The following is a 14296-nucleotide window of genomic DNA, read 5'->3' on the forward strand; positions in this document are numbered from 1 at the left end:
ATAGGTTTGAGGAATTAAACTATTTTATAAAAATCCATAATATATATATATATATATATATATATATATATATATACACATTTATATATTGAATATTTAATTATGCTTAAGTGATTATTTTCTTATTTTATGATCATGACCATTCGAAATAATGTATTTAATCAAAGAAAAGGTTTATCAAAGAATTTGTTAAAAAAAATAAAGTTTAATGTTTAATATTAAAAAAGAGTCATTTAATATATAAATATAATATTAAACATATTAATATAAGGTGGTGGGTTGAAAAAGGTGGTCGATCGTTAGAAGCCAAAGGAAGAGCCGCTTTGGTCGGTGTGTTAACAGACTCCTCCACCCACGGTAGCCGCTTTGGTCGGTTTGTTAGCAGAACCCCCTCCATACATGGTGGTCGTTGTCAAAGCCTTTAAACGCAGGTCAAAACGGTGGGAGGCAAAGTTGTTTAAGGTAGGCGTAGCTTAAGGGAGATACCACCGACTACCACTACCACTATCAAAACATAAATAACGTGTAAAACACATAAGCCATGATATCTTCCTTAATCGACACATATAATCAAAACTTAAATTGAATTAGACTTGGCATGCAACGTGACTCTGCGGTGGATAAGCTGAAGTCAACAGATTCCATGCAGCAATCAAGCTCCAACTGAAACGGTTGGAAGTTTTAAACAATAAGACTCGAACTTGCCACAAAACAAGGATGATATTTAAATCATAGAACTACGTGGAGATTACAGTTACAACCACATGACAATAGAAATAGTGGAACAGTAAATAAGACCCAGAGGATAGCAACAAACATAGCCAAATATTAGAATAAATAGACGTATACACATACTCATTCTTTCATTCTTTCTCACACGAGATTAGAAGAGCGATAATTTCTTGAAGGGAGGGTTAGAATAGTTTGATAAAGAGGAAGAATAGTTTGATAGAGAGGAAGAATAGTTTGATATAGAGGAAAAATAGTTGGATAATATCGTGGAGATTGAGCGATAGAGAGATAGTTGAATAGAGATAAGAATAGTTGGAGAGAAAGAGAGACTTGCGATCAAGGCATGGAATCATTTGACGAAGAACGACAAGGTCAAAAGCTTACAATCCACTCTAAGTTTCCGAGAGGTTAGAATCCTTTGTTTATGTTTTATTTTATTTGTTAAATTTGGTATAGAATGTGTAGAAATGGAACTTTAGATAATAGATATGTACATCCAAATGGGTATCAATTATTAATATCGTATTTGAAATGCTTTGTAAACCATTGTGGAATAGAAGAAAAGAATTTAGAGAAAAGATGTTGTTAATATCGTATTTTGCACAAAAATGATTAGTTTTAATTCTATTTTTAGAATGTGTTTGCATAATTTTGGTTACATATGAGATTAATTTCATACATGTTTAACACCTTCTATTGTATGTACTTTATTTTAGACGAAAGATTGATTTTAAGATTATTACTTATAAACGTTTATCGTTTTCCAAAAAATGAAAGATTGTCTTCGATAGATATATTAGACAAGTAATGATTAGTAAACAACAAAAATGATATCTCTATTTTTGTTTTAAAAGAAAGATTGTATTCTCAAAATAATTTGTGTTTGAGGGAATCAAGCTAGGGTTAAGCTTGAGTTGGAAAAATTTACCTTTCGGGACGGGTGCCGAATGTGGATGCTTTAGGGAGAATAGTTGCTTTTTCCAACTATTATTTTGTTGTGCATGGCATATACTCGGCCGATTTATTGTTTGAATTATCCGTAGAAAAAGATGGAAATTCCTTATTTATACTCTCTACCACATCCTAGTATGATAGCGAATGCTTGTTTCTTAGAATGAACTAGGAAAAATGAAAATGCATATATTATCTAGGCATGCACCAGATTCCCTCTTGCTTTCGAATTCTTTGGTTAAACCAATTCGTGCAAGGTCGGGTATTCTTGATTGACCAAGAATTTCGGGGAAGCGTAAGCTTCAAGGTTGGGCGAAAAAAGCGCCTGATTCTTGTTCTCGTCTACGTTCAAAAGACAGAAGGAAGCAACTAAGACTAAAGATTGACGGATGCATCTTCTTGTATATTCTTAAGGAAATTTGGAAGCCTAAGTAGGAAATAAGAACTTCTTAGTATTGGATATTGTATTATTCATGTGCATTATTATGATCTATTCGATGTTGCTTATATCTTGTATAAAATATGCTTAGAGATTGAAATTTTAAGTTTATTTATGAATAAAGAGTAGTTTAGGGTTAGATCCTAGATTGACGTCTTTACAACTGCTCTCCTATAAATAATTGAGGGGGTCTATTGTGATCTTTATCTTGTGGCAATGCAACAAAATTCTGCCAGTTTGTATGTGCACTCTAAGACTTTGAGCTTAGATGTAAATTAGATTGCTTTCATTAAAAGAGGCAAGTTGTGTTGAGACTTTGTGGTAATTCAAGTTGTTATGTGATGACATTTTCTAGAGTTGATTGTGAGTTTTTTTCTATTATGAAAGAGTTCAATCTTGCAGACTTTGAGTTGCTAATTCTATTTAGAGTTATATGTCTGGTTTTCAGGTTTGGTCTTACAGACTTTGAGCTACTTATCATATCTGAAACTATTGCGGAAATCTAAAGTAGGAAGATATCTTGTAGACTTTGTCCTATGTCTATTTTTAAGACTTGTGCATGCAAGGTGAAGTGCATCATGTAGTTAGACTTTGAGCTGCTACATATTGTGCTTAGTTAGCAGAAAATCATCTAAAAAGGTTTATAGGGGAATAGATAGTTGAAGACTTTGAGATTTCTTTCTGTTTTCCCATCCCGAGGAGGTGACGGAGGTCTTTGTGCCTTCATGGAAACTTTGCTTCCCTTTATGTTCCGAAAATCTTACAAAAAAGTCTCATTTCTATATTTGTTGTTATTTATTTCCAATTGCTATTACTTTTCTGTGAAGAGAAAAGAGTATAGTTTTTTTCTTGAAAGAAGAAGAAAGACTATTTTTGATAAAGATAAGTGGGTTTTACATGGACCCGAAACCAAAAGATTTACAATAGCTGGCCATCAACCAAACAAACATGAAACAACAATAAAACATGGTAGCAACCCCGAGCAGTCACGAAAATAAAGGAAGCATAGACAAACAAGATAAAACAAAAGAGAAAGCTCTCAGTTAAGAGAGAGCACCAAATCCTTGTTCTTTTGGATGGAAATCTTTTTTATTTCCTCCAACTCCTCCATAATGAATCTAGAGGTACCCTTGTTGCTGCTTCTGCTCTTCTGGAACTGGGTCTAGTGGTTTTCTTATCTCCAGCAGCCATATCATCTCCTCCAAGATCTTTCACTAGTTTGCTATGGTAGGATCTATAATCAATAACCATGGCATTAATCTTTTCAAGCCCCTCAATACTATTGTTCATGGCTTCTTTACTTATGTCGACCAGGTTCTTGAGATTTTTCTTAATCTCTACCATGGATTGCTCCACCTTATCAATCCTTTGTTCGTGATTGAATTTCATCACCTTAGTGTCCTAGGAGATTTTTTGTGTCATAATCATGAGTTTCTCTGGTTTTTTGGGCCCAAGAACGACTTGCAGCAACAGATTAAGGATTTACAAAAGAAAATGGTGGACATGAATACATAAAAGCAAGAGTACGCAATGAAAGACATATGTCCTTATCTATTTGATAGAAGTGTTCCAATTCCTCCATTTCCTCCACATTTTGTGACACCAAAATTTGACAAATATAAAGGCAAAGGAGATCCTAAGGCACATATAAGAGAATTTTTCATAGCTTGCATTGAGGTACCAAGAGAAGAAATATACTTGATGAGATTGTTCCCACAAAGCTTAGGTGGACAAGCCATGAAATGGTTCTCCCAACTCCCGCCTGGAGTGAAGTCATGGAGTGATCTGGTAGAAGCTTTCATACAACACTTCTCATACAAAATTGAAACAAATGTGTCAGTAACTACTTTGTGCAATACAAAACATAAAAAATGGGGAGTCCTTTACTTCATTTTTACAGCAATGGAGAGGTATTGCTAGTTTATGCTCTTGTGATATCCCACAAAAATAAATAGTAGAAATGTTCACTCAGAATGTCAACAAGGATATTGGATATGAACTAAGAAAATCTTGTTTATCTACTTTTAAATAAGTCATAGAAAAGGGATTGGCAATTGAGAAATTCCTTATTGAACAAGGCTTCATTGAGATATTCAAAGAGAATAAAAAGGAATCAAATGGGAAAGACAAATCCCCGCTTTTGGAACAATAATAAGAACATAGTCAATGATGGGGTAGTGGGTGCAAATGTTGTAGAACCTAAAATGACTTTCCCTGGAGCAAGTTCATCCGATGTGAACAATCAAGTGAACACACAAAGGCCATCAAAGTGTCGAAGTAAATACACTCCATTGAGAGAGCCAATTGAGACAACATTCAAGAAATTGGTTGAAAACAAGCTCATAACACTACTAGATAATCCACCTTATGTACCAAAAGTAAAACCTGCATGGTGGAATGATGATGAGTATTGTGAATATCACAAAAGCAAAGGACATACAACTGGCGATTGTCACAGATTGAAGGATGTTATACAAGATCTTATCGACAAGGGCAACATAGAAGTTGATGGTCATACCTCCAATGAGAAACATGTGGTGTTTAAGGAACCATTCCCTAAACATGATAAAGGAAAAGCCAAAACAGATAATCAAGCCAATTGTGCTAAGATGTCCTATTATTATGGTTCTACCATTAACCACATTTCAACAAAAAATTATGTTTCTACCATTATTATAAAGGACAAAACTCCTGAAGGTTCTACCCAAAGGAGTAAAGTTGTTTTAAAAGGCATTGGACCATCTTCCTCATCCTCTAAAGATGAAACCTTTGAATGTAATGTCATAACCCATCGAGGTAAAGTCACCTTTCAAGGTGTTCCACCGAAGACCACAGCCTCATCATCTACCAAAAATGAGTATGACCTTCTAGATCAATTAGCGAAGACACCCGCCCTCATTTCCATTCTTGAATTCTTACGTATATCCCCTTCACATAAAGCCATTCTTGATAAAACCTTGAGAGAAACCTCCATACCCACTAATATGAACGTTGACCAATTTCAAGCCATGGTGGGGTACCTTTCTACTCCACATTTCCTTACATTCACAAAAGCAGATGATGTATCCATATGCCAACCACACAATGCACCCCTCTATATTGAGGCTTTTCTCTCTAAAAACTGCATCAAATGAGTCTTGATAGACAGAGGAGCAGGTCTGAACATTTGTACATTGAATACTATTAAACAACTAGGATATTCTGAACAAATTGTGAATTCAAAGAGCAAGATCACCATTAAATCATATGATGACGAAGAACTCTCATCCAAGGGAACAGTCACCTTACCTCTAAGAATTGAGCCAATCACGAGGGATGTGGTTTGTCAAGTCCTTGATTTAGATCTCACATACAACATACTTTTGGGACGCCCATGGATTCATGAGATGAGAGCAGTACCATCAACATATCATCAATGTATTAAATTCCCTTACAATGGAGTGGAAGTAACAATAAAAGGTGATCCAAATATGTTCATATATTTTAATAACCTATGACCAGGATCATAAATAATAATACCAATTAATCGAGAAGTAACTCCATCATCAACATATGTGGATTGAGAATCATTAAAACCTTCTACATCAAAACAAGTTGAGCTTAAAGGAAAATACAAGGACAATGGCATGGGAGAATATACTTTGAATCAAACCATGTATTTAAGATAAATAATGGATTCTCCTAAAGATTATGGATGACCACATCCCTCTAAAAAACTATCCACTATTACTATAAAATGGGATCCAACAATATTCTACAAATAGGGTGAGATGGAAGAAGAAGATCTCCACAAAATGCTTTATAAAGAACCTGAAGAGGAATCTACACAAGATCAAATCAAATCCAAATGTCAAAGGGGGCCCTTCTACAATAAGATATTTTCTCCTTTTCAAAAGAGATGCACCACTTCGTTAGTCCAATTAAGGGATTAGGTCAAAACCCAATCGAGAAACCCTAAAATGAAAAGATAATGAAAGCTAAAAAATAAAAACGCAGTTATACCGAATGCAGATGTGACTTTCGAACACAGATGTAGAAATATAAGACATAGACGTGATTCAGAGATATGGAACCTGCAAAACAAAATCTGGACATAGATGCGAAAGCAAGAAACACAGACGCACTTTCTTGTCATAAACGTGGAAATATGAGTCACAGATGCGATTTCGGAAAAAAATAGCACTTAAAACAAACAGAAAATTTCAAAATGAGAAAATATCCAACCTAGACCTGATTTTCGATCATAGGCGCAATAACATAATTCATACATGCGATTTCGGGATCTAAGACCTGCAAAAATAAACAAAAAAACACAAACGTGATAAAAGAGATCACATATGCGAAATTAGAACGCAAACGCAAAAATATTAGTCACAGACGCGCAATAAATCAGAGTCGTCGCAAATCCGACCTGCAACTTCACAAAAAAGATAGATCTGCAAACAAAATGTTAAAAATAAAATTATACATAGTAAAATGAGTGCTTATATAATTGTCACTTAAAATGTATAAATATAACTAAGTATTTTATTTGTTATATATTTTAATGATATTGAAACTGTTATATGCTTAGTATATGTAGCCTTTGTTATCTAAGATAGTATAAGGATGTATAGATAAAATTGATTATAAATTGAGACATTTATAAATGCCTACTAAATATATAGATCTTTGGTTCTATAATTTTTATTATATAAGGTGGGGAAGGGTTCCAATCTCTTATAGATCATAAAAGTCTATTAAAACATTAGATACAAATAAAATATAATGAAGAATAAAATATAGGATAGCTACAATGAAAGAAGAGATACTGGAACTACTTCATTACGTTGTACAGGTTGTCCAAAATTTCTCTGTAGCTATCACACATTTTTCTTTTGTCTTTCTTTTATTTGAATTAATTTAATCACCTTGAGATCCTCAAGGGTGCCATAGATTCATCAAAATGTTCATTTTGACTAGCATTTTCATAATGAATAAACTCCATGCCATCCCTCTTCATATAGATATTATCAAAATCCTTAGACAACATCTCAATTTATTTTGTCTCATCTTCCTCATTTTGATCAAGGTAGCCAAAAAATTTAGGTTCCTCAAAACAACTTTCTTGTCATTCTTTCTCAAACTCTAAAATATGAGAGTTTGAGGTTATATTATTGACCCTACACTCAACCCTACTATCACAACATATAACCCCTTTGTCATACACAACAACCTTAGCAAGTCTAGATGATTTTCTTCCAACACTTTCATACTTCAACAAACTTATTTTAATATTTCAATCTCCTCTAGGTTTGAGGGCATAAATTGTTAGGAATAAGGTGTCTCAAAATTTGAAAATTTCTAACATAATTAATTATTTTTCATATAATTATTTATGTGCATTTGATTATGTTATTTTGTACACCCCATTTGTTGAAGTTATCTCAAGTCAATGATAGAGTTGTGCATGTCTAGGCACTTTGCATGCAAAGTGAAGTTTGTATACATTCAAGTGCTTTGAATGTTGAGTTATACATGTGTGCAAGGAGGAGTCATGCATATTGTAGATACTAAATATATCCCTCTTATTGGCCCTTATTTTAGATTTTCATTCATTATTTTATTATCAAATCATCCACTAATAATTAATTGCATCCAATTACAATATAATTAATTAATTTATTGCATCTATTTACCCCATATTCTAATTTATCACATCGTCATAATTTTCATTTATCTATTTAATTAAATAATATTTTATTATTTAGTTAAATGTGAATTAATTATCCACTTATAATGGTTGGTGTTTTAATCCTACTTAGGTGCTAAGGTGGTTGCCTATGTGTCATCTTGCTTATGTGGCAAGGTAGGTATGGTGGTGGGTACAATAACTTTCCTATATATGTACCCCTTCCTACACATTTTCACTCACTCATTCTAGACAATCATCTTCATTTGTTTTCTATTGTGTCTCTTTTTTGTTTTGATTTTCCTAGCTTCCTAGTCAAATATCGCATGAAATGAGAGTCTTTTCCTAGTGCAATGGAGATGTGATTATTTTTGCAAGTAAGTTCTTCATGAAGAGTTGGAGTGAGGGTTGCAATTTTGGCTTCATTGTTCAAATTCAACATATATTTGTAAAGTTTGATGAGATCTTTTCAAATATTTGGTATATTTTGATTGATCCTAGTAAACTATTGTGTTTGGACAATATTTGTAAATTTTCACTATTATTTGCAAATACTATGTATTTTGGATATTAGTTACAAAATTTAACCTAAATTGTGTTCAAATATACAAAGTTATCAAATATTTTCAAATATTTACAAGAAATTTATAGTTATTTGGAAACAACCATGTAAGTTTGAACTCCATTTATAGATATGTGAAATTTGAAAAAAATATATATATAAAAAATTCACAAATATTTGTTGGATTTAGAAAAATTTGCAAGTATTTTGGTTTGATCAAAATTTTGGCTCTGCATTTAGGGATCATCCTATAGTATCTCATAAATTTGACTTTGAACTTGTAAAAATTGAGTCAAGTTGGTTGTTTGTAAAGACGATTTACTATGCTATTCACATCAACCTATGTTAATGTAGAGCAAGGGATTTGCTATAATAGATATGATGAGATATCAAGGAGAAAATGACTCTATGCTACCTTAAACCTTACTAGAATTCTTGTGAGCTAGGATGATCAATAAGAAAAAGGAAATCTAACTATACTAAACTATTCTTGTAAAGCAAAAATGCTAAATAACTAAAGCATGCGAGAAGATAAAAAATAAATTCTAATGGAAGTATAAGCTTATAGCAAAAAAAATTTAGCTTGTAACTGGGAAGGTCTTGGTCTTGGATGTTATCATGTTGCAAGGACATTTGCATGACATGCTATTGTCTATATGGATAGAAACTAGAAAACTCCATAAACATCCTAGAAAGATCTTCATGTCCCTTCAATCTACTTGCCATCTACACACATAGATATGTAAAAAATGTTGGGGGTTGTATAGGGGTTTTCCATAGTAAAACCCTCGTTTTGGTGTTCCCAACCTCACAGACAGGCAGATAGATAGATTGATAGAATAATAGATTGTGTGACAAAAAAAAAGAAAAACCCTACTTAATGGAGGACAGCCCCTATTACTAGAGATAAAATTTAAAAATGATTAAATGAAAATAGATAATAATTATATTTAAATATTTGATTAAAATAATATTGTATTGTAATATAATAGATACAAGAGATAAGAGGGATAGAAGAGTGTTACACAACAAAGACCCCTCACTTGAGATGACAATATGGTTGTGCTTAAGAGAAGACTTGGATACTATGATATCATGTAGATTTTGATAGAGCTTCACTATGAATGTGAGAGTAAGAGATCAAATAGTGTGATTATGAAAAATGAGCTCAAGAAAAGATGAGTTTTGTTGCTCAAAACAGGTAGGAATATCCATTCCAAATGTGCCTAAGTGAAGAAAGACATGTCAAAAGAAGCTTGATCTAGAATATACCTATTTGAGTCTAGAATCTTTTTAGAATGTTTGCTCACCACATAGACATCTATGCACTACACTTCGGTTTGACCAAACCAATACCAAAATTGGACAAAGGGCTATTAATGCTTCATCTTTAGAAAATATGATGTTAGAATGATAAAATATCGATCATGAATTTTTTTGTAAGTGTACCAGGATCAATGCAAAAATGGCATAAATACACTGAGTATAATTTGTGAAACTATAGTTAATATGCTAGAAATTGCTATTATTTGGCATGATTTTACTCTTGTTAGCATTTGAATCTGTGAATTTTCAAAGCATTTGCAAGTATTTTGAAACCTATCCTATTCATCTTTCTATTATATTCTTCATAAGGTTAATTTTTTGTTTTATTTTGTAATATTTCCTTCTAGAAACTTGAAAATGACTCTATTTTTGGCATGGGTTTTAAAAAATTTGATATCTCATTGATAATATTTTGGTGCCTAAATTAAAAATCAATGTTTCCTTAAGGTGTATATGTTTTGGTATATTATTCTATTGCTACATTGGTTGTTCCTATGTAATGTGGAACCTTCTTTTGTTTGGCAAAAGGAAAAGTAGAAATATTCTTCAATTTGACACTTCTTTCTTGTCTCTATTCAATGTGGAAATACTCTCTACCCACCTTTGCTCCATTTTCCCTCTTCTTAGCGTGCATCCATAAGAAAGAGAGGCATCTGATGGTGTGAAAAGCATGTAGCAAAGAGGCATAGGTTACTAAACTCACAATATACCTATTTTGGAAAAGAAAGTTGATAATTGAGGAAAGGATGTATGGGTTACTAAACTCATAATATTGGATTTCAAGTAAAATAATCTTAGAGTAGAATTAGTTTTATTAGTTGTGATGGATGGCATGTTGAGTATGTTGAGCATGACAGGTATGACGATATGAGGGACCTTTAAACCCCAAATTTTGCAAAGTTGAACTTTGGGTAGACAAGTCAACAGTTGAAGAAAGGATATGTGGGTGACTAAAGTCATAATATTGGACTTAAAAGAAAATGAACTTAGGGGAAAGATGATCTTGTTGGGGATGATGGTCTGAGAAACCTCGAAACCCCAAAATTTGCAAAGTCACACAAAGAAAAGTGAAATTACATGACATATACCACAAAAGCATGTTATAACAAATTTTACTAAGGATATATGATAAAACACTTTGAATGAATATATTTAGACAATTACTCAATATAGGGGACCCAACAAAATATTTCTCCAACACAAGGTGGATAGGGCCAAATACATTACTTATGGAGCACAATAAAGGGAAATTTAGACACACAAATTTGAGGTGTGAACGAAACCTAGCTATTATCATCATGTGAAGTATTGCATTCTTCTTGTGGACTACTAGAGGTATCCCCCTCAAAATGACATAATATTATCAAGTATTTGCAACATGTTATCTATTATATTGTTCTATTATGAAAGTTGTTTCAATATAGGTCTAATAGTAAAATAGATTACAAGATATAATCTTGTTTACAACATCACAAATTCTAATACAACTCTATCACATCTTTTAAATCTATAATTTATATTTTAAATCTTATTTTTAATCTCTTATTATAATAAATAAACTAATCAATAACAAAATCAAACTTGTAAATATCTCATCCCTCAATAATTATATTAATACTAAATTTTTCATTTACATCTAATTCAATATTAAGTAGATTTGATCATTTCGATTACTTTAAAGAGATGGAAGCATTATAGAATTAAAGAGAGGAATTTTCTTTCCATACAAACATATAGTAGTTTTCAATTTAATGTCACGGAGAGCTACTCGCTACATGGAAAACGTGAAATTCCAATCTTGAAAGGCAAAGGAGAACGAATATTTGCCAATTTTGAATCATTCAAATTCTAGGATGAAGAATAGTATAACTACCAACGAATAGTATTAAACTACATCTAAGTTTCCAACGAATTCAAAAGTCCACAATGAATAATAGTATAAACTACATCTAATTTTCCAAAAGAGTCATAATCGAAGATTGAACTAAGCGGCAAACATTTTGGCCATTCAAAGTCAAGTCTGAAGAACATGACAAACCACATGTAATGTGAGCCAAAACCAACGGATTTCTGAACAATTGATTATCTATCTGGAGTGGTTTAACTGTAAAGGCTGGGAGATCCGATTACTAGATATTACAAGGATGATAATGTTGAAAAATCAAATTTGTGCTTTGATATGCCTGCTTCCAGTTTTTATTTGCTCTGCACAGCAGTCTAATGGCAGCAGCACTAAATTTTCCTTTGCCAACTTTACGCAAAACAACAGCCAGCAGCTCATATACATGGGGGACGCTAACTTTTCTGCTGAATATGGTTATATCAATCTAACGCCAGATTTAAACCCCACTATAAACGTTTCATCTATAAACGAAACGGCTTATCTTCTCCAGTCTATCGGAAGGGTTCTGTACCGCAAGCAGATCACGATGTGGCCGGCGAGTTTCACCACCGCCTTCACCATCTTCGTGAAAAACATCACAGCCGTCAGGAATTTCAATGGCGACGGTATTGCCTTCATCATTGTATCAGAAAACAAAAAAAGCTTTATAGCAAAGAGCAGCGGGGCATTCCTCGGCCTCTTCAACCAGTCCACGGACGGAAACACGACCGGCCAGCTTGCCATCGAATTCGACACATTCCATAATGAATTTGACCCAGTCGACGTCAATCATGTGGGCATCGACATCCAGGGCATCAAATCCAACGCAACTGCTAGTATGGAAGAGCACGGCATGGATATCCAGGCTGCGCGAGCAATACAAGTCCGGGTCGACTACGACGGGTGGGCTAAATCCCTGCAAATCTATGCGCGCTATGCAAACAGTAGTTCGGCCTACGTAAGCCTTCTCAATCGCACGGTGCAGCTCGAAAAAATTGTTCCAAGATTGGCGTACGTGGGATTTTCTGCAACAACCGGGAATTCATTCGAAATACAAAGAATTCTCAACTGGAATTTCAGGTCCGTGGTGTTGCCGGAGTCTTCTCTGAATTTGTCCCCGGTGGGAACACCGCTAGGATCCAACGGTGGGGTCAAAGTCGGCGTTTTGGTGGGCTCAATTATGGTCGGACTGGTTACGGTTGGATTAATAACCTCGTGGTTTGCGGTTAAGAGATTGAAAAGGAAAAACCAGGCTACTATAACTCTTGGCCGAGGAAGCTTCGTCGAAGAGCTGGCAATAATCCATAACGCGCCTCAACGATTCTCGTACAGTCAACTAGCCGCCGCCACCAACAACTTCAGCGAAGCGGAACTTCTAGGAACCGGCGGGTTCGGAAGCGTCTACAGAGGAAACTTCAACGCCGGCGGCAACGAAGACGTGGCGTTGGTGGCGGTGAAGAGAATTTCCGACAGGTCAAAGCAGGGTGAAAGGGAATTCATCTCAGAAATCAACACCATCGGCCGCCTCCGCCACCGGAATCTGGTGCAGCTTCAGGGCTGGTGCCACGAGCGTGACGAGCTTCTTCTGGTTTACGATTGCATGCCCAACGGAAGCTTGGACAAGTTTCTTTACGACAGAACCAGGGACCCGGCCTTAAATTGGTCGCGGCGCCACAGGATTTTGTGCGGCCTGGCCTCGGCTTTGCTGTACCTGCACGAAGAATGGGAGCAGAGAGTCATTCACCGAGACGTGAAGCCCAGCAATGTAATGCTCGACCGGAAATTCAACGCCCGCCTGGGGGACTTTGGTCTGGCCCGGCTTATCGAGCACGACGATCATAATCCGGGCGTGATGACACTGCTGGCGGGTACGCCCGGGTACGTTGCGCCCGAGTGCAGCTACACGGGCAAGGCCACCGCAGAATCAGATGTGTTCAGTTTTGGGATCGTGCTTTTGGAGGTGGCCGCGGGTAGGCGAGTGGTGGAGCGCGAGTCCCGATTGGCTGAACGAAATTTGGTGGACTGGATTTGGGGGCTTTACAGCGAGGAGAGAGTATTGCAGTGTGTGGATCCCAAATTGGAAGGGCCTGATCATGATGAAGAGCAGATAAAAAGAGTATTGATCTTGGGTTTAGCGTGCTCGCATCCTGATCCACAGTTACGTCCTTCTATCAGACAAGCCATCCAAGTGCTCATGAACCCAGATGAGGAGCTGCCGCAGCTGCCTCTCACCAGGCCCCTGGCGATCTATGTTGCTTTACCAACGGTTCGACCTGCCAGTTCTCAGTTCACCTTGTCTCCAAATACAAGGGGAGATGCCGCATCGTATGGTCTCATGGGCGAGAGTAGCAGGGGATCCATTACGTCTTCCACGCTACATAGTGGTAGATAGAGAGGCACCCATAGGTTGCCAAAATTTTACTGTCTTTTCCTTTGTAGTGTTTGTGTAAAATGTTATCTAATCCTGCACAGCACAGTAAGATCTGGTTGGAAAATAGGAAGAAAACTTGCAAAAACAGTCATTTATTTACAAATGAAAGAAATTACAAAATATAGAACTTCTGTGAACTGTTGACCTTCATTAGCCTACAATAAAACAAGCAACAGCTGCAATTGTTTGTTATACAAAAACACGGATAAAACAGATTGTAGATTGTGTTGCAGATTGCGCTAGCCGTTCGTTTCTGTTGAACATTAGTTTTGTGATTTTCAGTTTGTTAACAAATGTAATGT

The 14296-nt window shown here is 35.3% G+C and overlaps 1 protein-coding gene across 1 annotated transcript; it reads left to right on the top strand.

Annotated features, from left to right (window-relative positions):
• Positions 1–11825: 11825 nt before the first annotated feature.
• On the top strand, positions 11826–13955 carry LOC131073045 (L-type lectin-domain containing receptor kinase IX.1-like). Its single transcript, XM_059216357.1, has one exon. The coding sequence runs from the start codon at positions 11826–11828 to the stop codon at positions 13953–13955; it is 2130 nt and encodes a 709-aa protein (XP_059072340.1).
• Positions 13956–14296: the final 341 nt, after the last annotated feature.

The sequence above is a fragment of the Cryptomeria japonica genome, unplaced genomic scaffold (assembly GCF_030272615.1).
Source record: "Cryptomeria japonica unplaced genomic scaffold, Sugi_1.0 HiC_scaffold_1881, whole genome shotgun sequence".
Lineage (NCBI taxonomy): Eukaryota > Viridiplantae > Streptophyta > Pinopsida > Cupressales > Cupressaceae > Cryptomeria > Cryptomeria japonica.